Source organism: Myodes glareolus, chromosome 17 (genome assembly GCF_982192425.1).
Source record: "Myodes glareolus chromosome 17, mMyoGla1.1, whole genome shotgun sequence".
NCBI classification, from domain to species: Eukaryota; Metazoa; Chordata; class Mammalia; order Rodentia; family Cricetidae; genus Myodes; species Myodes glareolus.
This window is the reverse complement of record NC_142042.1, coordinates 65,526,852-65,551,568: the sequence shown is the minus strand read 5'-3', so window position 1 is coordinate 65,551,568 and position 24,717 is coordinate 65,526,852. Positions and strand designations below refer to the sequence as shown.

Below are 24,717 nucleotides of genomic sequence, written 5' to 3'. Positions count from 1 at the left end.
ATGGTCGTGTTGGCTCTTCACGGCAGTAGAACAGAGACTAAGGCAGGCGGAATGTATTAATTTCCAGTCAGTCAGGTCGCAGGCTTAGAGGTCACGTGCACATGTTTACTATTACAGTGTTTCCAGTGTTTGCTGTTTGCTTGCTTGCCTGTTTGTTTTCTTAGACAAAGTCTCACTGTGCAGCCCTGGCTGTGCTGGAGCTCACTATGCAGACCAGGTGGGCTGTGAACTCCGAGTGCTGGAATTGAAGGTGTGCATCACCACACCTGGTTTATGTTTTTATATTTTTTTTTAAAGATTTATTTATTTATTATGTATACAACATTTCGTCCATGTATGCCTGCATGCCAGAAGAGGGCGCCAGATCTCATTATAGATGGCTGTGAGCCACCATGTGGTTGCTGGGAATTGAACTCAGGACCTCTGGATGAACAGTCAGTGCTCTTAACCTCTGAGCCATCTCTCCAGCCCATGTTTTTATATTTTTAAGGAGCATTATAGTTTTTGGTATGCATTATATTATTCTTTTGCTCTGGTCCCTTTAAGGGCAAGCCACGCCCACTCCCAGCCACTTCTGACCCCCTGGTCACCATCTTAACCCTCATCCAGAGGGCCTGGTGTGGGCTTTTGAAACCTTAAAGTCCGCTCCCCCCACCCCACAGTGTCCCTCCCTTTCAACAAGACCACACCTCCTAGTCCTTAGACTACTTTCAAACAGTGCCATTCTCTGGTGCTTAAGCAACCAAATCTATGAGCCTATGGGGGCTGTTCTTATTCAGACCACTACGCTGCTGCACCATATGTATGTATAGTGCTCTCAGTGACAATTTCTGAAGCACACTGGAAGAGAAGGATTGATGTATCCACACTGAAATGAGTCTTTGGTTTAATTTTGCCTGCTGGGAATTGTTGGGCTGAGACAATACAAGCCAATATGATCACAGGACTAACACAGCCAACATGGACCATCAGCTGCCCACCTCTGGAAGCCAAAGCAGTGCCACTGGACTGGCAGCATCAAGTCCAGGGTTGGCTGCAGTTGCTGGGATACACGTAGGGCTAAAAGGTGGCACAGGAGTTAAGAGTGAATACTGGCCAGGCATGGTAGCACATGTCCCTGGTCCAAGCGCTCAGGAGGCAGAGGGAATACTGTTCTTCCTGAGGGCTTGAGTTCAATTCCCAGAATACAGAACCAATGTTAGGCAGTTCACAACCACCTGTAACTCCAACTCCAGGGGCTCTGACATCTTATTTCCCGTCTCTTGGCACTTGAACTCATGTACAGATATCCACGTATATACATAATTAAAAATAAATGTTAAGGTGGTGCACTTTGGAGGCTGGGGCAGGTTGGACTCTGAGGCCAGCATGGTCTACGGATGAGTTCCAGTACAGCCAGGACTATGTAGAGCGACCCTGCCTCAAACAAAAACAAAAGTAAATAAATAAACTAAATCTAGGCCAGGCAATAGTGATACACACACCTTTAATCCCAGCAAAGGCAGAGGCCATCTTGGTCTATAGAGTGAGTTCTAGAACAACAAGGACTACACACAAAGATTTTGTCTTGAAAAACCAATAATTATAGTTTTTCTTAGTTATAATGGAGGGTAAATTAGTTATAAAACTTTGGACTCAGGCTGGAGAGATGGCTCAGTGGTTAAGAGCTCTGGCTACTCTTCCAGAGGTCTTGAGTTCAGTTCCCAGCAACACATGGTGGCTCACAACCATCTACAGTGGGGTCTAATGCCCTCTTCTATGATAAAGGTGTACATGCAGATAGATAACAAATAAATAAGTAAAAACCAAAACTTTGGACTTACCAAAATAGAATAGATAATTGAGTGTTTTCTTGGTTTTATCAAATACAAAAAGACTAGATATTATAACTGTAATTCTTGCTTGATGACTGTTTTGTTAGATATCATCTTACTTTGTTAAAGTTAAAACCTTGCTTTTTAATTAATTAGACAAAAAGGGGAAAATGTTGTGAAATAATTCCTCTGTACCTGTGAATGTGTTTTACTCTCATTGGTTAATAAACAAGCAAAAGCCTATTTGGTCAGAAGCAAGGCAGAATAAAGCTAGGCAGGAAAGCCAAGCTGAAAATATAGAGAGGAAGAAGGCAGACTCAGAGAGAGATGCAAGCCAGTTGCTAGAGGAACAAGACATACCAGAGAATAAGTATAGCCATGAGCCATGTGACAAAATATAGATTAATAGAAATGAGTTAATTTAAGTTCTAAGAGCTAGTTAGTAATAAGCCTGAGCTGATCATTTTGAAAATTTTATTTGAAATTTTGAAAATTTTATTTGGGTTCAGATAGTCAAAACAGAAGAAAAACTCTGCCTCTGTTTACACACTTACAGACTCTTTGCAAAGTTTCTTAAAGAACAATCAATCTGTGTCCGTCTTTCTCACTGGAGCCAGTGTGTGGGATGAAAGTAGATGAGTTGTGATTTTTTTCCTAATAGTGGGTTGGAGCTCCTTCCTGCCACCCCTTCCCCCATTTCCTGGTGGAGACAGGCACAGGATAAAATGAAAGGGATGTGCAGAAGGAACTAAGCCTCTTACTGTGAAGTCTAGATAGCCTTTTGTGGTTACTGACAGAAAACTGCACCATAGCTGATAAAGCCAAACCTTCTGAAGAGATAATGTGCCTTCTTCTAAAGAAATATCAAACAAGGATGCTAAAATCAGAAGCTACGCTTCCTCAGGGCCAGAATGTTTGCAAGGTGAGCTTTGCTGTGTTAGCATTGCTCCCCACCCTAAACCTAAGCCACATCTCGTGAACCCATGTCTTAGTGTTCCGTTACTGTAAAGAGACTCCAGGACCAAGGTAACTCTTTTTTTTTTTTTTTAATTTTTATGTGCATTGGTGTTTTTGCCTCATGTATACCTGGGGAAGGTATTGGGTTCCTTGGAACTGGAGTTACAGATGGCTGTGAATCACTGTGATATGGGTGCTGGAAATTGAACCTGGATCCTCTGGAAGAACAGTCAATGCTCTTAACCATTGAGCCAACTCTTCAGCCCCCAAGAAACTCTTACAAAGGAAAAACTGGGCTGGCTTGTAGTTTCAGATGTTTAGTCCATTATCAACATGGCAGGAAGCTGGCAGACATGGTGTTGGAGAAGTAGCTGAGAGTTCTACATCTGGATCCAACAGGAAGAGAAAGTCACTGGGGTTGGCTGGAACATTTGAACTCTCAAAGCCCAAGCCAGGCCATGGTGGCTCATGCCTTTAATCCCAACCCTCAGGAGGCAGAGGCAGACTGATCTTTGTGAGTTCGAGGTCAGCCTGGTCTACAAGAGCTAGTTCCAGGACAGGCTCCAAAGCTACAGAGAAACCTTGTCTCGAAAAAACCAAAAAAAGAAAGAAAGAAAAAAGAGAAAAAGAGGGCTGGAGAGATGGCTCAGAGGTTAAGAGCACCAGCTGCTCCTCCAAAGGTCCTGAGTTCAATTCCCAGCAACCACATGGTGGCTCACAGCCATCTGTAATGAGGTCTGGTGCCCTCTTCTGGCCTGCAAGTATACATGCAAGCAGAACACAGTGTATGTAATAAATAAATCTTTAAAAAAAAAAAAAGAGAGAGAAAGATTAAAAAAAAAAGAAATCTCAAAGCCCAGTGACTCACTTCCTCCACACCTACTCCAACAAGGCCACACCTCTAATCCTTCTCAAGTACTGCCACTTCCTGACAACTAAGCATTCAAATATATGAGCCTATCAAAAACACAATTTGTTTTACAAAACAAAAACTCCCCCCTAGTACTGAGCGGACTCCAGGCTCTCACATAGGCTAAGCATCCAGTCTACCACAGACCCACGTCCTCAGGCCTGGAATTCTTTTGTGGGTCTTTGTGTATGGTCTATGTGTGAGTACGCAGACATGAGTGTGGCAGGCACTGGAGGACAGAGGTTGGCTTCAGGTGGCCTCCTCTACCACCCTCATTGTCTGGGGTCTCTTCACTACACCCTGAGCTAGCAGACTGAGCTGGGTTGTGTGGCCATTAACTCCCCTCTAACCCCAGCAGGACAGATACAGATAGTACTGCTGCCCCAGGCTTCCCGTGGGTACTCAGTGCCGGCTCAACAAAGCTCAGTACTCACTGGGCCATCTCTCTAGAGCCCAAAAAACCAAGGGAAAAAAATTGTGGGGCTGAGACTGTTATGATTATGCAGCCCTTCCCTGTTACCTGTCAGTATGAGCCCAGGCAGCAGTACCCGGTCCCTTTAAGAGACAAGTTCCATCCACTCCCAGTCTCTCTCTCTCTCTCTCTCTCTCTCTCTCTCTCTCTCTCTCCTGAAGCTAGCTTGCCTCTGCTCCCTTTCCTCTCTCTCTATCTCTCTCCCCTGAAGAGGCAGCTCTCTCTGTCCCGTGTCCCTCCTATCCTAACCCCGTCCTCCCTCTCTGTTTCCCCTTTCTCCCTCCCCCCCATACCCTCACATAACCCCCCCCCAATACCCACTAAATAAACTCTCCATACCCAAGCTCTCTCTGCATGACATATTCTGTTTCCTGCCTGCGATCCTCACCGGTCATGGGTACCTGCCAAATCTTTCAGAGACTGTGCTTCACTTGGTGGAACGCTTACTGAGTATGCATGAAACCTTGGGTTCTACCTTCCATGTGCTGTAAACTGGTGAGCTGGTGTGCACCCGTAACCCCAACATTTGAGAGGGACTGAGACAGGGGAATCGGAAGTTAAAGGTCATGCTGATTACATAGACACTGCAGTAAGCTGAAGCTACATGAGACCACCTCTAACGCAATAAATAGCTTCTATGTTTTTAACCTTTAAATTTAAATTTTAAGCTTTATCTAATCTTTAACCTGTATTGTAAATACATCCTTTGAGCAATGTGTATATGTATGTATATATATAGCCATTATAAAGACAATCAACGGCAACCACACAGCCATGCTGGGGCCTTCGGATTGCACGTGGTCCTTTTCCTGTAACTTGAATAAACTCACTTTGCTTCCCATTGGCTTATCTGTAAACTCTTTTCAGCCAAGCAGTCGAGGATCCAGCACTAGCTGAGTGGAGGCCCCTATCAGGGAAGGGACCTCCTCCGGATTGGTGACAGTGGGGAGCTGAGTCCTCAGCCTCACCTTCCTCGTGGACACCCTCACCGGTTTTGTGCAGCACAGACTAGTCAGCATCCTTGTCCTTCCTTACTTGCATTCCAACCCAGAGAGATTAAATCTTCTTGAAAGGCATTTTTTAAAATGGTTAATTAAAAAAAGATATATTTTTATGGTTTCTGTAACCTAATTTAAAAATGGCCTCAAGGCTGCAAAACTGGTCTCTGCCATTAATTAGGTTTCATAGATCTGTCCTTAAAGGTATAAATTATTTTGCAGCAAATAAATGTAGCACTATGATAAATTACCCGAGAGCTTTGACGTAGAGAAAACAGAAGCTGGGGGTGGGGGAGGATATTTGTCGGCTTATGTCAGTTCTGTTTTTTCCAGGTCCTGCCTGGCCTTGAGGAGCTGTGGGTCTACAGCTGGACCTCTGCTGGGCCTTCCTACCCGCAGTGGGGTGGCCTCCTTGGTCTGCCCTCCGCTTTCGGGCTGTCACGTGGGCTGATGAGCTAATGTATGTGAAAGCCTTTGTCAACTGTAAAGCATAGCTGAATGCCAATTGTTGCTGTTGTTATTACACAAATCTTACTCCAGGGAAACCCTGTTGCCCTCCTCCACCCCTCCTTCTAGCCCACTAGGCTGGACAGCCCAGGAAACGCCGAGGCTAGACAGCCCCTCCCACTTGGGCAGGAGCCTCTGCTTGGGGGAGGAGCCGTCTTGCTCCCCCCACTTTCCTCCCAGTAATGGCTTTCCCAGCTCTTCCTGGCTTCAGAGGCCTAACTCCGGAAGGAAATCTCCTCGGTTCCAGTGAAAGTTCTGGGGTTGCAGAAATCATCTACTCCTTTGGCGTCTCCTCTGGGTCCCCTCCCAGCCCCCTCCTTTCCAGTGCCCGCTGGAGCCTGGCTGCCCCGGAAGGATCTGACCGGCAATTTCCTAGAATTGTCTTGCTGGAGCTCCTCAGTCATCCAGCTCCCCACCCCCACCTCATCTCCGTCTCCCCCAACGCCAGTCTCTCTGGATGGCCCAGGCCTGGTGTATCACCTCATAGGCTCCCATAGTTACATCATAGCCTCTCTTTGGGGGACTGTCTACCGTTGCTGGAAGGAGGAACTGGGCATGAGAGTTAAAATGGCGACCAGGACCCCCACAGAAAGGTGAGAGTGCTGTGGTTGCCAGGACAACCATTCTTCCTTAAGCTTTTCATGGGAAGCATGACTGGTTAGTGTAAGCACACTCTCTCAATTAAAGCTCATTAGCTCTCTAAAGCCACCTTTGGTGTACAAAAGAACACCGACTGTCTGGTAGCCAGACCTTTAAGCCCCTGATGTTCCACCGTACCACCGGGTCCCACTTGGCAGGGACTCCAGGAAGAGGCCTGGGGAGGTCAGGGCAGAGGCCTGTCTGCATTTGATGGATGGTAATGAAGAAATGTCTGGCACTTTCCTTCCCTGTGGGGGAAGTGAAGTTACACCTCTCCCCCACATTCCTGGCCTGACCGCTTAGAAAGGTGCTAGGTGGCTGGAGCTGGGAAAGGAGGATTCTGGATCTAGCTCTGATTTATTATTATTTTTGACAGACTGTCCTCCAAGTTGAGTGCCGTGGGGGACCTTGGAATGGTGGAATTAGAGGCCTGAGTCACTAGGCTTCAAAATTCAGTGTCAGAGCTGGAACCTGGGTCTCATGCATATGAGGCAAGCGTCCTGCCAACTTCCCAGTATCACAATTCTCTCATTACAACAGCTGAGTTCTGAAGAGATTCCTAAGGGTCAGTCCAATGGCTCAACAGGTGAAGGAGCTTGGTGGAAGTAGAAAAATGAATCCTGAACTGCCCTCTGACCTCCACATATATGCTGTGGATTATGTGGGCCTGCCCTTACCAGCACACACAAAATATTACCTAAAACAAAAGGAAAGGCTCTATGAGGGGCCGAAAACATGGTTCAGTGGTTAGTGGGTGGGTAATCTTGGTGATCCACTGAAAAGGCCTGTTTCTCTTGAGAACGTCCTTGTTGGTGTAGGGGGACAGCCTATTCTGTCTAGGCGCCATGTTTGCTCTCCTAGCTGTGGGGAAGTGGGGGGAGCTGGAACTCCCACTAGCCTGTCCTTGAGCCTCATGGTGAAGCTCCAGGCTAAGGAGAGACTATCTCAGAAGAGGTGAGTGCAGGTGACGCACATGGGGCCCAGCAGGTGAGTGCATTTGCTGCTCTTGCAGAGGACCAAGGTTCAGCTCCCCACATCCACATGGTGACTCACAACCACCTGTCACTCCAGTTTCAGAAACATCCATTGCCCTCTTCTGGCCTCCGTGCCAGGGCATCAGACGTACAAATGTGCACAGATGTACAGACAAGCAGAACACTCAATGCATACAACAAAATTTAAAATTTTTTTTTCTTCAAGAAAAAGGTTTCTCTGTAGCTTTGGAGCCTGTCCTGGAACTAGCTCTTGTAGACTAGGCTGGCCTCAAACTCACAGAGATTCACCTGCCTCTACCTCCCAAGTGCTGGGATTAAAGGCGTGCGCCACCACCACCCAGCCTAAATTAAAAAAAAAAAAAAGAAACATGTAAAATTAATTAAAGAGAAGTAGACGGTGTTTCTGAGGGTGACAAGAGTGCTTTCTGGCTTCTGCACACAGTTACTTAAAAAGCAACAAGAGGGGCTGGAGAGATGGCTCAGAGGTTAAGAGCATTGCCTGCTCTTCCAAAGGTCCTGAGTTCAATTCCCAGCAACCACATGGTGGCTCACAACCATCTGTAATGGGGTCTGGTGCCCTCTTCTGGCCTGCAGGCACACACACAGACAGAATATTGTATACATAATAAATAAATATTTAAAAAAAAAAGCAACAAGAACATCCTTGCTAAAGCCAGGCGTGGGACTCACACTTCTAATTGCTACACTTGGGAGGTTCAAGGAGGAAGACTGCTAAGTGTTCAAAGTCAGCCTGGGCTGCAATGATGTCCTGTCTCAAAAAAAAAAAAAAAAAAAAAAAAAAACAAGCCAGTGGTGGTAATGGTGGTACATGCATGCCTTTAATCCCAGCACTCGGGAGGCAGAGGCAGGCGGATCTCTGTGAGTTTAATACCAGCCTTATCTACAAATTGAAGTCCAGGACAGCCAGGGATACACAGAAGCCCTGCCTTGAAAGAGCCAAAATCAAAGTCAAGAATGTCCTTGTAAAATAGTACACACACACACAAGGCAGGCGGTGGTGGTGCACGTCTTTAATTCCACTTGGGAGGCAGAGGCAGGCAGATCTCCGTGAGTTTGAGGCCAACCCAGTCTATAGAGTGAGTTCTAGAACAGCCAAAAGTTACCCAGAGAAACCGTGTCTTGAAACACACAGACACATATATAGGGTTTATTATGTCAATACATGAATAAATAAGGACTTGTTTTTTTTAGTGATACAGAGAATTGATATAGGGCTTTGTGCATGCTGGGCAAGCCCCTACCACTGAGATATCGCAATATTTCATTTGGATATTTTTTTTAAAGACAACCTTGCGTAGCTCAAGTTGACCTTGAACTCACAATGTGACTAAAAATGACCTTGAATTTAAGACCTTCCTGCCTCTACCTCTAAGACTGAACCCAGAGTTTGATGCACCTTAGGGAAGCACATGCTGAGCCTCTTTAATTTTTTTGAGACTAGGTCTCTGGCTGGCTTGGAATGTAGCCCAGGGCAGCCTTATACTCCTAGAAATCATCCTGATTCGGCCTCCAAAATATTGAGATTACAAGTTTGAGCCAATATCCTAGGGCAGTTTATTTATTTTTTTTTAAGATGAGCTCATTAAGTTGCCCAGGTTGGACTTGAAGTAATTTTATAGCCCTGGTGGGCTTTGAACCCTTGATGTTCCTGTGTCAGCTTCAGTAAGTAGCTAGGATTAGGACTGCCTCCTTTTATTTTAATTTTTAACAAGGCCAGAGACACAAGCCACACAAACGTTAGTTGTGACTCTTAAAATTTTAGCACTGCTCAGAATTGGAAATTCCGAGGACCCTTCCGAGGTCCCTTTAATTAAAAGTGTAAAATTTGTAACAACAACAACAACAAAAGAAACAAAGTTCTCTTTTTTGGAACTAGCGGGTAGAGAAAGAACATGGCCGTCTCCCAGCAACCCAAAAAGACGCTGTGCACAGGAAGAAAGACTTTAATAGTTTTTGCTCATAGGAGAAGCAAGGCATGGGGATCCACAGCTTCTCTTCTCCTCAATGCACTGTGTCCAAGGTCTGTGGGGTGGGGTGGAGTGGGAGCGAGGGGAGTATCTGTGACATATGACTGACGGCTCAGCTCACCTCCTGCAAACTCCTGGAACCTCTTTGTCTGGTTCCCTCATGTGACAATTCCCTCCCTCTAAAAGCTACAGTGGAGCAAAGTTGAGGGAGAGAAGGAATCACCTTCCCAACCCAGGCAGGTGAGTAAGGGTGGGACAGGGTACAAGCGTGGCCCTGGGAGTGACCGTGTGTTTCAGTCGGCCCTACAGCTCCAGCAGGCCCCTCCAGGCCCCACCATCTCCATCCTTCAGAGGTCACATCTGGTGACTGTGCTTGGGTCGCTGTGGGAGAGGTGGAAGCTGGTGCCTCTGTCATCTCCAGCACAGGAAAGGGAGGTGATGGGAGGGACAGCAGGTCGGTCAGCCTCTTGTGCTACACCCCCGCTCCCCCAGGAGCCAATAGGTCCGAACCTTGCCTTTGCCCTGGAAGAAATAAAAAGAGAAGGCTGGGTAGGGAACGGCACCCCCACTTTTGGCCTAGTCACTTGAAAAGTTTAAGTACGGGAGAGGCCTTGGGACCCTCTGGGATCTAAGGCGATTCCTGTTCTACCTTCATTTCCACATCCCCGCGAAGCTCCAGCTCGAAGCCGTCGAACTCCTCCAGCACAGCCTTGGTCTCAGAAGACAGGTGGATCTTGAGGGCTGGAGGGGACAGGGGTGGAGGAAGCTGAGTGCCAGGGGTGGGGGCAGGAGGGTGCAGGCGGGTAAGACCGGGCCTGTGGGACGGATAGCAATTGCTGCCTTTAGTTCAGGAAGCCCTAGACTGTCCCTGTAGAGTGTGCCCACATAATCTGGGTTCTGCGCAAGAGCAGTCTGTGCTCTTAACTGCTGAGCCATCACTCTGGCCCTCCCAAGCCCTCAAGCCCTCTCCACCCCTCTTTTGAGATAAGATGTCGTTACTTAAACTGACTTTTACCTCCTGATCTTCCTGCCTCCTCGTTCCAAGTGCTGGAATGTCAGGCAAACATCAAGTCTGGTTTATGTGGTGTCAGGGATGGAGCCCAGGGCTTTCTGCTGCTAGGCAAGCACTCTAAGGACTAACTTATACTTCAGCTCACTGGCTAGCTCTTAAGCCATCGACTGGCAGACGAGACTCAAGGCTACAACACTCTGATTACAGAGCATCTTTGCGAAGGTGGAAAACTGTCACTCAGCACTGCTTTTGAGACCCAACCAGCTCCTGAGGGTGCACACAGGAGGTCTGCTCAAGCTGTCTGGGAGGTCAGCGACCACTACTGTCCCACGTTCCCCCTAAAGCCACTCCGACCTATGTGTGTGCTATCCTGTGTCGCTGACCCACTTCTGAGAATGAACTGTGTGAAAAATGATCTAAGAGAGGATTCTTCCCTCCCTCAGCCCCAAATTTAGGTGCAAATGTTATCAGCTGAACAATTCTCTGGGCTTTGGGGGCAGGTTTCCTATCAGGAGGCTTGGGTGAGGGTCACATGGCCTTCTGAGCTCACACAGCCTGGTAGTTGCTTCAAAAACTGGGCCCAGGGGCTGGAGAGACAGCTCAGCAGTTAAGGACACTGGCTGCTCTTTCAGAGGATCTGGGTTCAATTCCCAGCACCCACATGGTAGTTTGCAAGTGTTTGTAGTTCCTGTTCCAGGGGATCTGACACCCTCATACAGATAGAGACGCAGCCAAAACACCAATGCATATAAATTAAAAACAAATCAAACAAAGGGGGCACAGTCCTGTGATCTTGGCGCTCAGGTAAGGGCTGGCGGGTGGATCAGGAGTTTAAGTCAGCTGTGACAGCCTGAGATACTATTTCAAACGACCACCTAGCAGACAAAAATAGAGGAAGCAGGAGGCAAGAGCAAGGGGAGGGGTGGAAACAAGCATTTGTTAGCTGCCTACTACCTCCCCGGAATGCGCCAAGTCTCTTACAACCCACAAACAGGAATACTATATGGAGAAGTAGCTGAGGCCCAGGAAAGACGAATGACAGTTGTTACATGCTTGGCATTTTATACTGCGTTTTCTCATAAGTCTTTAAATTTTAAATTACATTTATTTATGTATTGTGAGTGGAGAGGACATTTTTGGCCATTATGTGTGTGGGTGTTTGCTTTTTGTTTTGTTTTCAAGCAGGGTTTCACTAGGTAGCTCTGGCTCACTGTGTAGATCAGATTGGCCTTGAATTTAGAGATCTGCCTGCCTCTGATTCCTGAGTACTGGGACTAAAGATGTGCTCCAACACTCCTGGCACATTGTGGTTTTTACTTTCATTATTTTGGTTTTTTTGAGATATGGTTTCTCTGTGTAACTTTGTCTATCCTGGAACTCACTCTGTGGACCAGGCTGGCATAGAACTCACAGAGATCCACCTGCCTCTGCCTCTTGAGTGCTAGAAAGGTGTGTGTCACCGCTGCCTGGCCTTATTCTTCTATCATATGTGTACAGACGTGTGTGGGTATTTATATGGCCGTCAGAGGACAACTTGTGGGAATTCATTCTCCCCTGGTACCATGTGGGTCTCAGGGGTCAACCTCAGGTCATCAGGCTTGGCCAGCAAGCACCTTAACCCACTGGACAAAGCACTTATCTATCTTTGTGGATGCATGAGCACATTCAATATCTTATTATTATAAAATAAACTCTGTTTTCCAGGCTGGTGGCTTAGGTCTGTAATCCCAGCTATGTAGAGACTACAGCAAGAGAATTTTAAGTTCAAGATTAGTCTGAGCAACTTAATGAGATCCACATTAAAACAAAGAATATAAATATCTTATATCACATACCTCAGTGTTAGGGCATTTGTTAAAGCCTTAATAGCACACCTGGGGGGAAGGGATTGGGTTAGAGTGCATCGCTCAGTTAATGAAAGTGTTTTGAAAACAATTCAGGAACCTTAACTAAGCTATGATGTTCATAGGTAAAGTGGACTTAGTGCATTTGCAATCCACTGTGTGTGTGTGTGTCTGTGTGTACACGCATGTGCACACACAGACACACACACTCAGCAATAGTCTAGATTTACAATGTGGGGGTATGTGTGTTATGAGAAGACAGTGTAGTAGGAGAGAAGGCGGGGAGCTAGCTGAGAAACTAGGTAGGCATAAGTAGCAGGATGCCTTGGCCAGCTGTCCTTCTCACCCCCCTGTGCGGGATGTGTGTATATGTGAGTGTGTGTGTTCCTACCTTCCCCATTGGACTCCATTCTTGAAGCTGTGTTAACTGTGTCTCCAAAGAGACAGTATCGGGGCATCTTCAGCCCTACAACACCAGCACACACAGGACCTGGGAAGGGAAAAGAAGCCAACAGAGTCCAGGGATGTTAGAGGAGGTAGGTGGGCACTCCAGAAGAGGCAGGAGTTGGGATATGTGGTCCCAGGACATGTAAGGAGAGGCAGGGGATAAGGGGACGAGACGCAGGGACAACTGCTTGTTCCTTAATTTTAGCCTCCAGGATCTGACTCTAGACGCTGTCCAGGGTCTGACCTGTGTGGATGCCAATGCGCAAGCGCAGCTGCTCCTGAGGCCTGTGGCGGATGCGGAAGGAACGTACAGCATCTAGGAGTGCAAGTGCCATTCGGGCCACCTCTCGGGCGTGGAGCTGTCCATTCCGTACTGGGAGCCCTGACACCACCATGTAAGCATCACCAATGGTCTCCACCTGTGGGCGTGGCATGAGCGTGAAGGACCAGAGTCCTGTGCTTGTGAGCCCGCCAAACCATGTGCATCATCAGTCATGCTGTCCCTATCAGCCTGCCACTGGACCCATCCTCCATCCCCCATTTCTCCTTCTGTTCCTGGGCCCACTGTGTCTCTTCGCCCATGTCCTTGGTCATTGTTTTCTTTTTCCCTTTGGTTTTTCAAGACATGGTTTCTCTGTATAGCTCTGGCTGCCTTGGAATTTGCTCTGTAGACCAGGCTGGCCTCGAACTCACATAGATCATCCTGCCTCTGTTCCCGAGTGCGGGGATTAAAGGCAAGGCGTGACCACTGCCTGGCCTTTTTTTTTTTTTTTTTTTTCATTTGAACATTCTTTTGACTTTGTCCACGTCCTTCCTGTACCCTGTCACAACCTCACCTTGTACACATCAAAGTTGTCGATGACAGCGTCAAAGCAAGTGTACAGATCATTGAGCAGGGTCACCACCTGGAGGGCAAGGGAAGCCGAGAGAAATGGGGAATGTGGGCTCCCACCAGGGACAAATGGGGACTACTAACCTGAAGGCCGAGCTGAACTACCTGACCTATTGCCTGAGGCGGAACCCCGCTTACCTGCATGGGTGTGCTCTCTGCTGAAAGGGCTGTAAAGCCCACGATGTCACTGAAGTAGATGGTGACACTGTCGAAGGCCTCAGCCTGGACGGTCTCGCCTCTCTTCAGCTGCTCAGCCACGGAGCTGAGGGGGAAGTGCAGGCGACCAGAGGTGAGGTGGGGGTCTGGGCTATGTGACTGTGTCCATGTGTGTGCGTGCCTGCGCCCACAGCCGAGCACTCACTGGGGCAGAATCTGGTAGAGCAAGGCCTCAGCTCTGCGCTTCTCCTCCAGGTAAGCCTGAGTTCTCTCCTCTACCAGTTCCTCCAGGTTGTTGGCATACTGTTCCATGCGTGACAGCAGGTTGTCCAGAATGTTGCTGCTGCTCTCCCTGAGGGCCGTGGGGCACGTGGGGGCACAGATGAGATGAGATGACCCTTTGAGTCAGGGTCCTAGTTGTCCTGGAACTTGCCATGTAGACCAGGCTGGCCTCGAGCTCACAGACATCCACCTGCCTTCGAGCCCGGCTGGATATCTTATTTATTCTTATTGAACACAAGTGAGTTGGAAGGAGGCGGAGCTGAGGACAGTGACAGGCAGCAGAGAGAGAAGGCCACAGTGGGTCTATTGGAAGAGGGACACAGAGGGCTGGGGTCGGAGCTTTTGATTAGGATTGAGACTAAGGTGGAAAGAGGCTGGGGCATCTGGCCCATGCACTCCTATTTATCATAAGTCTGGGGGTCAGTATAGGGCTGCGGGCAGGAAGGGTGTGAGGTGTCAGTGTTGGCAGAGGAAGAGCCGTGAAAGGTAGAGCGCTACGGGGTCAGCCATGTTACACACATGCAGATGCCTGTGGGGCTGTGGCGGGCTGCGGTGGGCTCCCACTGTCACTGGAGAGACAGGTGTAAGTGTGGTGGGAAGAGACCACTAACTTGTTAAATTTGCGTAGTGCCAGGCGGATCTGCTGGAAGGGTGGCCGCTCCTGTGGGTCCTCTGCCCAGCACCGCTGCATCAGCTGCCCCAGTTCCTCCAGGTGACTTTGCAGAGTCATGGAGGGTCGGAATGGGGGCTGCTCACCCCGAGTCACACGCTCGATGATCTCTGTGTGGGAAGTGGTATGCGCTGAAGTGTGGGGGCAGCTGGGACAAGTCCGGAGCAGAGCACGGAGTGGACTGGTCTCAGCAGCCACAGAGCGAAGGATAGTGGTTGGTGCCCTACTTCAGAAGGAAGGGCAGGGGTGTTTGCCGAGCTTCCCCTCTCTGGGGGCATAAGCCACGTGAGCCTCACCTTTCGGGCTGAGGTCTAAACCTTCCACATGGAAGACCCCACTCCTGAGGGCAATCTCCTGAAGGATGATACCAAAGCTGTACACATCGCCGGCTTGGGATCCACGGGCAGGTGGCGAAGCCATCCGCAGGAGTTCAGGTGCGGTCCACAATTTTTCTGTGGATCAGAAGTTAGGAGTCATAGAAGGAAGGGCCCCAAGGCTGAAGGATAAGGCACTTTACGTTCTGATAGGAGAAGGAAAACTAGCAAATGCAATAATAAAAGTAAGACAGCATGGTCTGATAATACCGAGAAAAGAAAGGGTCATACAGTTTAAGGTTAGCTGGGAACCAGGCAGTGGCTAGGACTCCTGCAGACACTGCCCAGCACTGAGAACCAGTGAACTAGAGGCCACCTAGCCTGACCTCTTTAACCAATGAAGGTTGAGCCTCGAGGTGAGAGATGGACCCAAGTCAAACAGAGCCTAGACCTCAATTGCCCTTCTGAGTTGTGCGGGCAGCAGAAGCCTCGGGGTCAGGAGTCAGGCTCACTGGCAAAGAGGGTGTGTCCTTGCTCAGGCTCCGGGTCTCTGAAGCTCTCGAGCCCATAGTCGGTGATCTTTAACACGAAACGCCCATCTACCACGCAGTTGGACGACTTGAGGTTCCCATGGGAACAAATGGCCCCATTGTGCAGAAAGAGCATCCCCTGGGAAATTTAGGAAGGCAGGGAGCTTGGGCATGAGTGTGGCTTCCAACCATGCCCAGCCCTTGCCTGGTATCCAGTGAACTCCCCTGAACTCACCTTGACAATGTCGTTGGTGAGCGAGTACCGAAACATCCAGTCCAGAGTTATACTCTCGTTCTCTAGAATGTCCTGCTGGGACAGCAAGAGTCAGAACCCCCTGGGTGTAGGAGGAGGGCGCAAGGGAGCGACTGGCATCAACTGGTATAACAGGACACTTGGATTTACTCTAGTGCCATCACCATGCCTGCCCCCAGCCCCCAACAGAGGGCCAAGAAAAGCCAGAAAAAGATTTGTCTGGGCCCATATGGTCAGTGGGATAAGAGCCAAGTGTTCTGCCACTGCCCTACCCCATACCCCCGTTCCACTCACCTGTAGGCTCCCACGGGGACAGTACTCTGTGAGGATACAGATGTTGGGGGGGTCGGTACAGGCACCCACAAACCTGGTCAAGTGTTCATTCTGCACATCTCGCATCTGCAGGTAGGGGCAGCATCAGTCACACGTCTACAGAATCTGCTCCCTAACCTCTTATCCTCCAGGCTGTGTACCTGTGAGGATAGCATACCTGGCCCCTGAAGGACCTAGCGGGTCTTTCGGGTTATGACTAATCCCCCTCTTCCTATCTACAAGACTCGCACTCCCATCCCAGCTCTACAGATCCCTCCATAACCAGTTCTGTCCACAACTCTCCTGGAGTGCCCATGGGTCCCTTCCCAGGTCACGGCCTCACCCCCTACATTACATGCTTAAGTTCAAACAGGACTTTTCGGGTTAACTCAATGCGTTTCCGGTTGACGCGTTTCACAGCCACGAGGTTGCCCTGAGCAAGAAACGGAGACTCATCATGCAGGGTATGGCCCTGAAAGCCCACCCCTGCCCCTGGGACCACTTCAGAACCATCTCTCAGTCCACCCGGGTCTCCAGGATCAGCGATCTTTCCCCAGACTTACCTTGTAGTATGCTGTCTTGGCAAAGACTTGGAACTGGCCCTCTGTGGTCAGCAGGGAGCCGTAATTGGAGCCTCGCTGTGGAAGTGAACAGGAGAGTGCATGGTAAGCTCAGGGGCCAATCTGCCCCCTGGAAGTTCTGTCTCACTGCTGTGTCACCCTCCTGAGATAGGCTATCACTCTTTAGCCCAGGCTACCCTGGAACTCCTAGCAGTGCTATTGCCTCGGCCTCCCAGGCTAGCTTTCACCTCCTTTAAGTAGTATATTAGAATCAGAGCTGTATATTTACTTGGACCATTCGCTTTGACCTTTGAAGCAGCCTTGTCAGGGAGGCTGTAGCTGCAGCCCTCATCTCAGACAATGTCAGAGTAAGCAAGTGAAGGCAGAGCTGGAAGTTCGTGTGGTTTTGCTTTTATTATTATTAACTGACTAATTAATTCATTAATTTTTTTTGAGACAGGGTTTCTTCATGTAGCCCAGGCTGTCCTGGAACTCACTCTGTAGACCAGGCTAGCCTTAAACTCATAGAGATCTACCAGCCTCTGCCTCTCCAGTGCGGAAATGAAAAGCATGTGCCGCCACACAGCTTGAGTTTTGGTTTTCTAAGACAGGGTCTCATTCTGTAGCACAGGCTAGCCTCAGACCTGCAGCAATCTTCCTGTCTTGACTTCCCATGTCCTGGGTCCAGGCATGAGCCACCTTATTTAGCTTAGACTCACCTTCTACTTACTCCTCAGGCATTGCCCTGATACTCAGCTATTCCCACCCTCCAGAGACAACGGTGTTCTCACCCCGCTCAGAGTCAGTCGGCTGCCCGCACTCCGAAGGTGCCTCTCCAGGCTGCTGGGCTGCAGGTCCTCCCAGCGTACTCGCCACAACTCTGAGGCCAGCTCCTTCTCCAACTGCATCTTCCTGAGATATGAAGTCTGCACTTTAGCCCCTGGCTGCTCAGCAGTCCCTCAGAGCCCTGGGACATTCTATGTGCTAAGGGATGAGTGAGGGAGTCCTGTTCTCTGAGCTGAGCATGGTGAGGCCTGGGGCCTGAGGAAAATTCCACCTCACAGGCACTTCAGGTTTTGTTTTTTTTTTCTTTTTTTTTTAAAAACAAAACAAAACTGGAGGCCTCTACATTGACTTTTACCCCCCCCCCTTTTTTTGAGACAGGGTCTCACTTTGTAGCCATAGCTGTCCTGGAACTCCCTCTGTAGGCCAGGCTGGTCTCAGACTCATAGAGATCTGCCTGCCTCTGCCTCCTGAGTGCTGGAATTAAAGGCATGTACCACCACCGCCCGGCTCCTTCATTCTCTAGTATCACAGGGATGAAGTGCCTGGCACACAGGACGTGCGGTCAGCACTGTTCTCCTCCTTCTCTTCCTGTCTCCTTAGCCTGCCCTGGGCTTCCATTTCCACCTGCACTCAGAACAGGGTAGGCTCCCTCACCCCGCCTTTTTTTTTTTTAATATTTTATTTATTTATTTTGTATACACTATTCTGTCTGTGTGTATGCCTGCAGGCCAGAAGAAGGCACCAGACCCCATTACAGATGGTTGTGAGCCACCATGTGGTTGCTGGGAATTGAACTCAGGACCTTTGGAAGAACAGACAGTGCTCTTAACCTCTGAGCCATCTCTCCAGCCTCCCCCTCACCCTGCTTTTCCAGCACAGGGTCAGAACCTAGCCCACAGCAGGGTGCACCATCATGACCAACTACTTTGGGCCCCGTACCTGAAGGTTCTGAAGTGCCGCTTTCCACCCAGCCTCAGCAAGGGATGCTAGTTCTACATCTACATCTCCTCTGCTATGATGCCACCCTCAACTTCTCTGTTCCCAAGTTTCCTAGATATGGCTTTGTAGCTCTAGCCCAGCCTGAACCAATCTGACTGGTCCATGCTTTCCAGACTCCACTCCAGAGCTTCTGCCTCCTCCCGGAGGGAATGAAATAAGTATTCTCTTCCCACATGAGGCTCCCTCCCAGACCTGCTCTCCTGCTCTCTTCTCCGTGCTCCCAAGTCTCCCCAATCTCACTTAGCACCCCTAGCCCATAACTTACCTGTATATGAAGAAGGACACAATCAGAAAGCTAACCAGAGAAAGGCTGCCCACCAGAGCCAGGACCTCCAGGGTGGAAAAGTGGCCTGTGGGAGGGTCCGAGTTGCAGAAGAGAGACGTGTGTTAGACAGCAAGAGGGGGGACTGTCTAATAGTCAGCAGCGATGAGAGATGAAGGGAGGTGGCGTGGGGGGGAGGAGGGGGAGGAGCCTCTAGCTCCCTGGGAGGAGGCAGTGGCTCGACAACAGGACTTTGGAAGCATGGGCCAATCACCTTGGTTGCAGGCAGGGTCCTCATTGTCAAAGCCACATTTGGGGATGTCAGGAGGTGGGTACCCCAAGGGCCAGTATAATTTGCGTTCTGACACAGCCATCAGCTCCTGGGAAGTCCCGTTGTAGTTCAGCACGACCTGAGGAAGATCAGGAACGGTGAGAGCCTGTAGTCTCCTGTGCCATCTTGCCTCCTGCTTGCCAATCTCTGTTTCCAGGACCTGTGTCTAGGCTACCAACTCCTCACCAGGTTCCTGCTGTGACTATCCAGAGAGTCTTTAAACCCATGCCCAAGGCAAAAGAGGCAAAAACTTGAACACTAAAAGATTTTCTAAAGATGTATCCATAGGAAATCCCACTGGAAACCCCAACTCTATACTCAGGGGGCTGGCATTGGTTGCAAGACAGAAACAGCACCCCACTTCCAGCCTCATCCCTGCATGTCTCCTCCAGGGGGCCTTCCCTGATAGATCTGATTCTTGGTGTCTTTGACCTCTGTCCCTTCTTGTCCTTGCTGCATTTACACAGCTACACAAACCCATTCTTTTGGCCCCGAGTGACTGTCTCTGCTAGGATGGGTCCCAACTGTCTGAGGAACTCTTCAAGGGAAGGACTCTAGGGTTACCTATCAGACCTGAGGTTCCCTGAGCGGACAAGCCTGTGCATCCTGATCATCTGAGTTGCTCCCCAGTCTGAGGAGTTGAACCTGCCTTAGCCAGTACTCTCATAGCTGTCCAAAGAACAAGCAGATACCTGGCAGGGGTAGGGCGTGTGTGTGCTGTGGGATCATCTTTCTGTACTCTGTGAATATGTATTACTCTCTCTGGTTAATAATAAAGCTGTTTGGCCTGTAGCAGGGCAGGATAAAATTAGGCAGGGGAATCAAACTGAGGACTGGGATGAAGAAGGGCAGAGTTGAAAGAGACACCAGCGAGCTGTCCAAGAAGCAAGATGGTAGAGGACAGGTAAAGTTATGAACCATGTGGCAATATATCGCAGAGGCAGGAGGATCTCTGTGAGTTCAAGGCCAGCCTGGACTACAAAGCGAGTTCCAGGACAGCCAGGACTGTTACACAGAGACCCCTATCAAAACAAACAAAAAAAACCAAGAATGAAGTAGAAGCCAGGTGTGGTGGTACAAGGTTTTTATATGGCAATACATAGATTAATAGAAATGGGTTAATTTAAATGTAAGAGCTACGTAGTAACAAACCTGAGCTACTGGCTGAATATTTGTAATTCATATTTAGCCTCTGAGTCAGTTATTTGGGACCAGGCAGTTGAGACAGGAAAACTCCACTTCCATTTACAGGGGGTAGGAGGATGAGACACCATTCTTGCCTGGAACTGTCTTCTTGGTGCATGCATGAACTTACTCTGAAGGTGCCTGTTTCTGGATCCATATCCCAGAGGGAGAAATCGGTCTCCCGATCTCCATTGCTATCAATTTTCAGGTATCCTGTTACACCTAGGGACATAGGGGAGGTTCAGAGATGCCTCACTTCATCCCAACCATTTCTCTCTCTCTCTCTCTCTCTCTCTCTCTCTCTCTCTCTCTCTCTCTCTCTCTCCATAGAGACAGAGATGTAGACACAAACATTGATATATGCATAATGAGGAAAAGGACAGCCATATGGCTGTGGGAATGGCAGATTTGGCACACAGAATTTTATGGAATTTAGGAGATCTGGTTAGGTAACAGGCATTTTGTAGTCTCCTGCTAGGCCACCCGGGGCTCCCTCCCTCCCCCAAAGCAGCCCATTCCAGCTCCTTCTAGGCCCTGACCTTGGAAGCTCCGGTTCCACATCCGCTGAGTGATGTCCTCCCCATCAGTGATGGCTCCCCCCTGTGCCAAAGTCTCTGTCACTGCCTGGACATAGAGCAGGAGTCCATCGTGGAAGGAAGCTGGAATGATATTCTCCTGCAGAAGCAAGCAGAGCTCAGACAGGGCGATGGCCAGGGCACAGAGGGGCAAGAGTGCCGTAGGTAGGAAACTGGGGGTGGTACTGGGAGTTCAGAAGAGGACACAGACAGCAAGCATATTCCAACAGAAGTGTCTGCTTAAAAGATGCTTTTGCATCTACCACGGCTCCCTGCTCAGAGTCACGCTAGGTAGATAGGGCAGGGTATGTCATTCCTGTTTCCCTGATGAGGGCTGTAGGTTCAAGGGTTGACTTTGTCACTGTCCCCCTCCATCATCAGAAGAGATACAGAAATAATAGGAAGAAGTGGAGATGGGATGCGAGATGCCTGAGAGAGTGAGGTACGTGGCAGCGAGATTTGGATTAGGGTCTGGAGATCCACACTGCAGGTCTCCAAGGCCCGCTCCTACCAGGCCGTCCTCTATGGTGAAGTTGAATTGCTTGTCAGCCAGGAATTTCAGCTGCTGCAGGAACTCCAGGTACTCCGGATTATCTGGCTCTTTGTAAGAAATGATTTTGGCAGCCTGAGGAAGGGATCAGTGAAAAGCAGAGTGCTGGGGGTTGATTCCAGTTCTCCCTGTATTCTGGGTTCCCACCTCCCAGACCAGCCTCTCTGCTCAGGTCAAGATCAAATTGAATGGCGGGTGCGGGGGCACATAGCCTTTAATCCTAGCACCCAGGAGGCAGAAGCAAGAGAATCTCTGAGTTTGAGGTCAGCCTGGTCTACGTACAATAACCAGGAATACATAAAGAAACAAAAAATAAACAATAAAAATTAAACAACAAAAAGATCAGATTGAACCCTGTGTCTTTTATGGGGTGGCCTCTGTGCTTGAGCAAAAGATTCAAGAACTGTCCGGTCCACGGGTCTTTACTATCCTCCTGCTTCAGATCCCTTCTGTCATCTGCTCAGCCTTCTGGTTCTGAAGACCCCAAATCCCATGTACTTCAAATCCCATGTAGTCACAACTCTCTGACTATCAAAACCTGTTTTCTGGAATCATTTCAGACATGTAGGGGCATCCCAGAAACGACGTGTCAACAGTTCAGAGCCCTACACATGGACTTCAAACCCCAGCACTCACATGAAATGCTTGGCGGGCACTGTTGTCCTGCCCATCTCCTCTTTCCCAGGGCTTTTGGGGAGCGGGGCCTTTTGCACCCTGAAGGCTTTGCCCAAACACATCCAAGTGGAAGAAAACATAGTCCTCCCCAGTCAGGCCAGCATCTATGGCCAGAAGCATCAGGCTCCTGAAGGCATCCGGAGAGCTGCAGATATAGATAACTGGAGGGAAAGGAGGGAAAGGGGGGGGGGAGGGACGGAGCGGGAGAGGGGAGGGGAGAGAGGGAGAGGGAGAGAGAGGGAGAGAGAGAGAGAGAACACGAATGAACACAAGGTATTGCAAGGGAGGGAATTCTGAGTCTGTGGTCTTTAAATGACTCCTTTCTCCATCAGGCAGGGCCTTGGCAAGGGAACGCGAAAGATGGGAGGAGGAGGTGTGCAGAGTAGGGAGGGAGAGAGAGGTGGGAGGAGGAGGGAACAGAAGGTGGGGGACCAAGAGTGCAGGAGGAATCAGAAAAGGGTCAGCGGGAGAAGGAACCCAAGAGCTCGCGTGGGAGCAATAGAAGAAACTGGAGAGAGAACGTGGTAGCGTAGAGCAAGCGAAAACAGGAGGAAGAGCGGGGCACCAAGCAGAGGATGCGGTAGCGCTAGAACTAGGCCCTTCCTCGCTTAAAGCTTAACTCAGGAAAAGTCCGCGCAGCAGGAAGGTCACGGGGAGACCGGAGGAAAGGGGTAGGGGAGAGGGTAGAAATGCAAACCCGGCGCCGAAGGGTTATAAGAGAGGGAACTAGAAACTCAGAGGTGGGAAAGTCGTGTAGGGCAAGACTTTTCAGAGAAACAGCCAGGAGGATGCCTTGACTTCCAGAGGAGGGAGGAGTACCAGGCCGTGGACAGGCGGGAGAGAAGGCCGCGCGAGCCAGGCGTCCGGGTGGGTGCCTGCCTCACCTCTGCCCTTGCGCTGCACGGCCCGCAGTAGCTTGGCGTAGTGGTCGGGGTCGTCCTCGACGAACTCCTGGTGATGCACTGTGATGTTGAGGCGCTCACGCACCCGCATGTACAGCCCCTCCACTATGAAGAAGCAAGGCCGGTCGCCGCCCAGCCGATCTGCATAGAGCACCAGCGCTTGGTGCTCCCAGCCCAGCCGTCGATGCAGCGCTGCCACGAAATCGCCCAGCTTGACGTGGCTGGGCCCCGCGCGAGTGGTCAAGGCGTACTCGTCCTTGATCCCGATGCCCAGGGCCGGGGCGCCAGCGGTGAGCAGCGGCACCCGCCAATGCGCGGTGAAGCGCCCCACTGGGGCAGCGGAGTACACGCAGCCCGGGCCCAGGAACATCGCGGGGCTGTGCTCCCACTTAAGGTCCACCGCGGCAAGCGGTGCAGCGGTGTCGGAGCAGACGCCCGCCGCGTTCTCGCTGCTGCCCAGCACCGTGCGGACCGTCCAGCCCGGCAGCAAGTCCGGCCGCGCCTTCACCTTCTCGAGAGCCAGTTCCACGGCCGGCCCCACGCGCGCCCACGACCACGGGTACGAGGTGTTGGCCAGCGGTAATACCACGGCCACCGTCAGGTCACCCGCGTGCCCACTCCGGAGCAGCAGCAGAGGCGGCAGCAGCAGCAGCGCCCGGAGGCGCGGACGGACGCGTCGGGAGCCGGGCATGGCCTCAGCGAGCGCAGAGACGGGACACTGCTGTCACCATGTTCTGCTCGCTGTCCTCGGATTCAGGGACTAGTCGCGGACATCCAGAGCGCCAGAGCGGGAGCGAGGGCGGGGGGTGGGTCGTAGCCACAGTCCCGAGGGCACGCTGCCTGCCGGGGCTGCGACGGTCCGGCCGTCGAGTGAACACGCTAAGCTGGGCGCGTCCGGGAGCGGAGGGCGCCTTGGAGCAGGTGGGAGCGAGCGCAGCGCCCGAAGGGAGTCGGTGGAGAGTGAGCGAGCGAGCGAGCTAGCGGGTGATCTAGGGAGAGCGGGGCGTGAGGGAGAGCCAGCGAGGAAAGGGGAGTGTGCGCTCGCGCTTGCCCCAAGAGTGTGCCAGAAGGGGCGTCCGGCTGGCTCAAGTCTCCGGCCGTTCCGGAGGCGGGCAGGCGTGGGGGGGGGGGGGAGGGGGAGGGGGGACACGACACACGGGACCACAAGGTCCCAAGCCAGGCGGCAAATCCTCCCCTCCCAGATTCGGTGACAAGAGAGCCCAGGGAGCCAATCCCGGCTCTTTAACTCCTTCCTCCCAGCCAAGGCTACGGCTGGCCCCCACCCCCGGCGTCAGCGCGGTTATTGCTGACCCCTCTTCCCGCCGTGTCGCCTCTGTGCGAGGCTTCCCTCCTCAGGCGGGGCGCACAGGCCGTGGGGAGAGCAAGGCTAAGGAGGGAGGTGTAAGGAAGCTGTTCCCTGACCCTGGCGCCCCCCCTGGGGTCTCCTTTCCTACCTGGCTCCTTCTGGGGAAGAGGGAAGTAGAGGCTTGTTTAAATGTTGGCCGGAAAAGGTGTGTGTGTGTGTGTGTGTGTGTGTGTGTGTGTGTGTGTGTGTGTGGCTTTTGGGAGTTTGGGAGGGTTTCTGGAAAAGGCAGGCGAGCCAGAGTCCGGGTTACCCAGTCTATCAATGAGAACCTCCCCTTTCTTCTTCGCCGCCTCCCAGATTGAGCAGATTAACAGAGCAAGATGACCAGGTGGGAGGGTGGAGTTAACTCTTTAGTTCCCAAGTAATGATGGAAAGTGGGGGCGGAGGGGAGTGGGTGGTTAGAGAAGAGCTGTAACTTCATGTGAATGTTTTGTGTGGAAGATTATTAAAATGGGACCTGAGAGGTTGGAGTTGGAAATGAACATGGGAAGAATAAATGAAGGAGCGGGGAGTCTGGGGACACCAAACTGCTGG

The 24,717-nt window shown here is 50.6% G+C and overlaps 1 protein-coding gene across 2 annotated transcripts; it reads right to left on the bottom strand.

The window, feature by feature from the left end:
• Positions 1-9,240: 9,240 nt before the first annotated feature.
• Npr1 (natriuretic peptide receptor 1) lies at positions 9,241-24,409 on the bottom strand. Of its 2 annotated transcripts, XM_087897314.1 has the most exons (23): positions 24,272-24,409; positions 22,800-23,806; positions 21,877-22,076; positions 21,202-21,315; positions 20,655-20,790; positions 20,246-20,337; positions 18,874-19,009; positions 18,603-18,687; positions 17,344-17,464; positions 16,556-16,630; positions 16,348-16,425; positions 15,975-16,079; positions 15,663-15,734; positions 15,410-15,566; positions 14,880-15,035; positions 14,525-14,693; positions 13,837-13,983; positions 13,614-13,737; positions 13,420-13,488; positions 12,828-13,002; positions 12,528-12,626; positions 9,930-10,021; positions 9,241-9,802 (listed from the first exon to the last, which is right to left on the bottom strand). In XM_087897314.1, exons 2-23 carry the CDS (start codon positions 23,506-23,508, stop codon positions 9,740-9,742), a joined length of 3,174 nt encoding a protein of 1,057 aa, XP_087753440.1. In that variant the 5' UTR covers positions 23,509-23,806; positions 24,272-24,409; the 3' UTR covers positions 9,241-9,739. The 2 variants fall into 2 exon arrangements, with proteins under 2 accessions (XP_087753440.1, XP_087753439.1); XM_087897313.1 differs by lacking the exon at positions 24,272-24,409 and having other exon boundaries at positions 22,800-23,905.
• Between the last annotated feature and the right edge of the window lie 308 nt (positions 24,410-24,717).

Bases quoted from the DNA above. Each gene is read 5' to 3' on its own strand.
- Npr1 (XM_087897314.1), bottom strand. From the start codon at position 23,508: ATGCCCGGCTCCCGACGCGTCCGTCCGCGCCTCCGGGCGCTGCTGCTG. The intron at 13,738-13,836 runs GTGAGTGCTCGG...CTTCCCCCTCAG, and splicing joins CTCTACCAGATTCTGCCCCA to CTCCGTGGCTGAGCAGCTGA. The intron at 12,627-12,827 runs GTCAGACCCTGG...TTCCCTTCCCAG, and splicing joins GCGCATTGGCATCCACACAG to GTCCTGTGTGTGCTGGTGTT.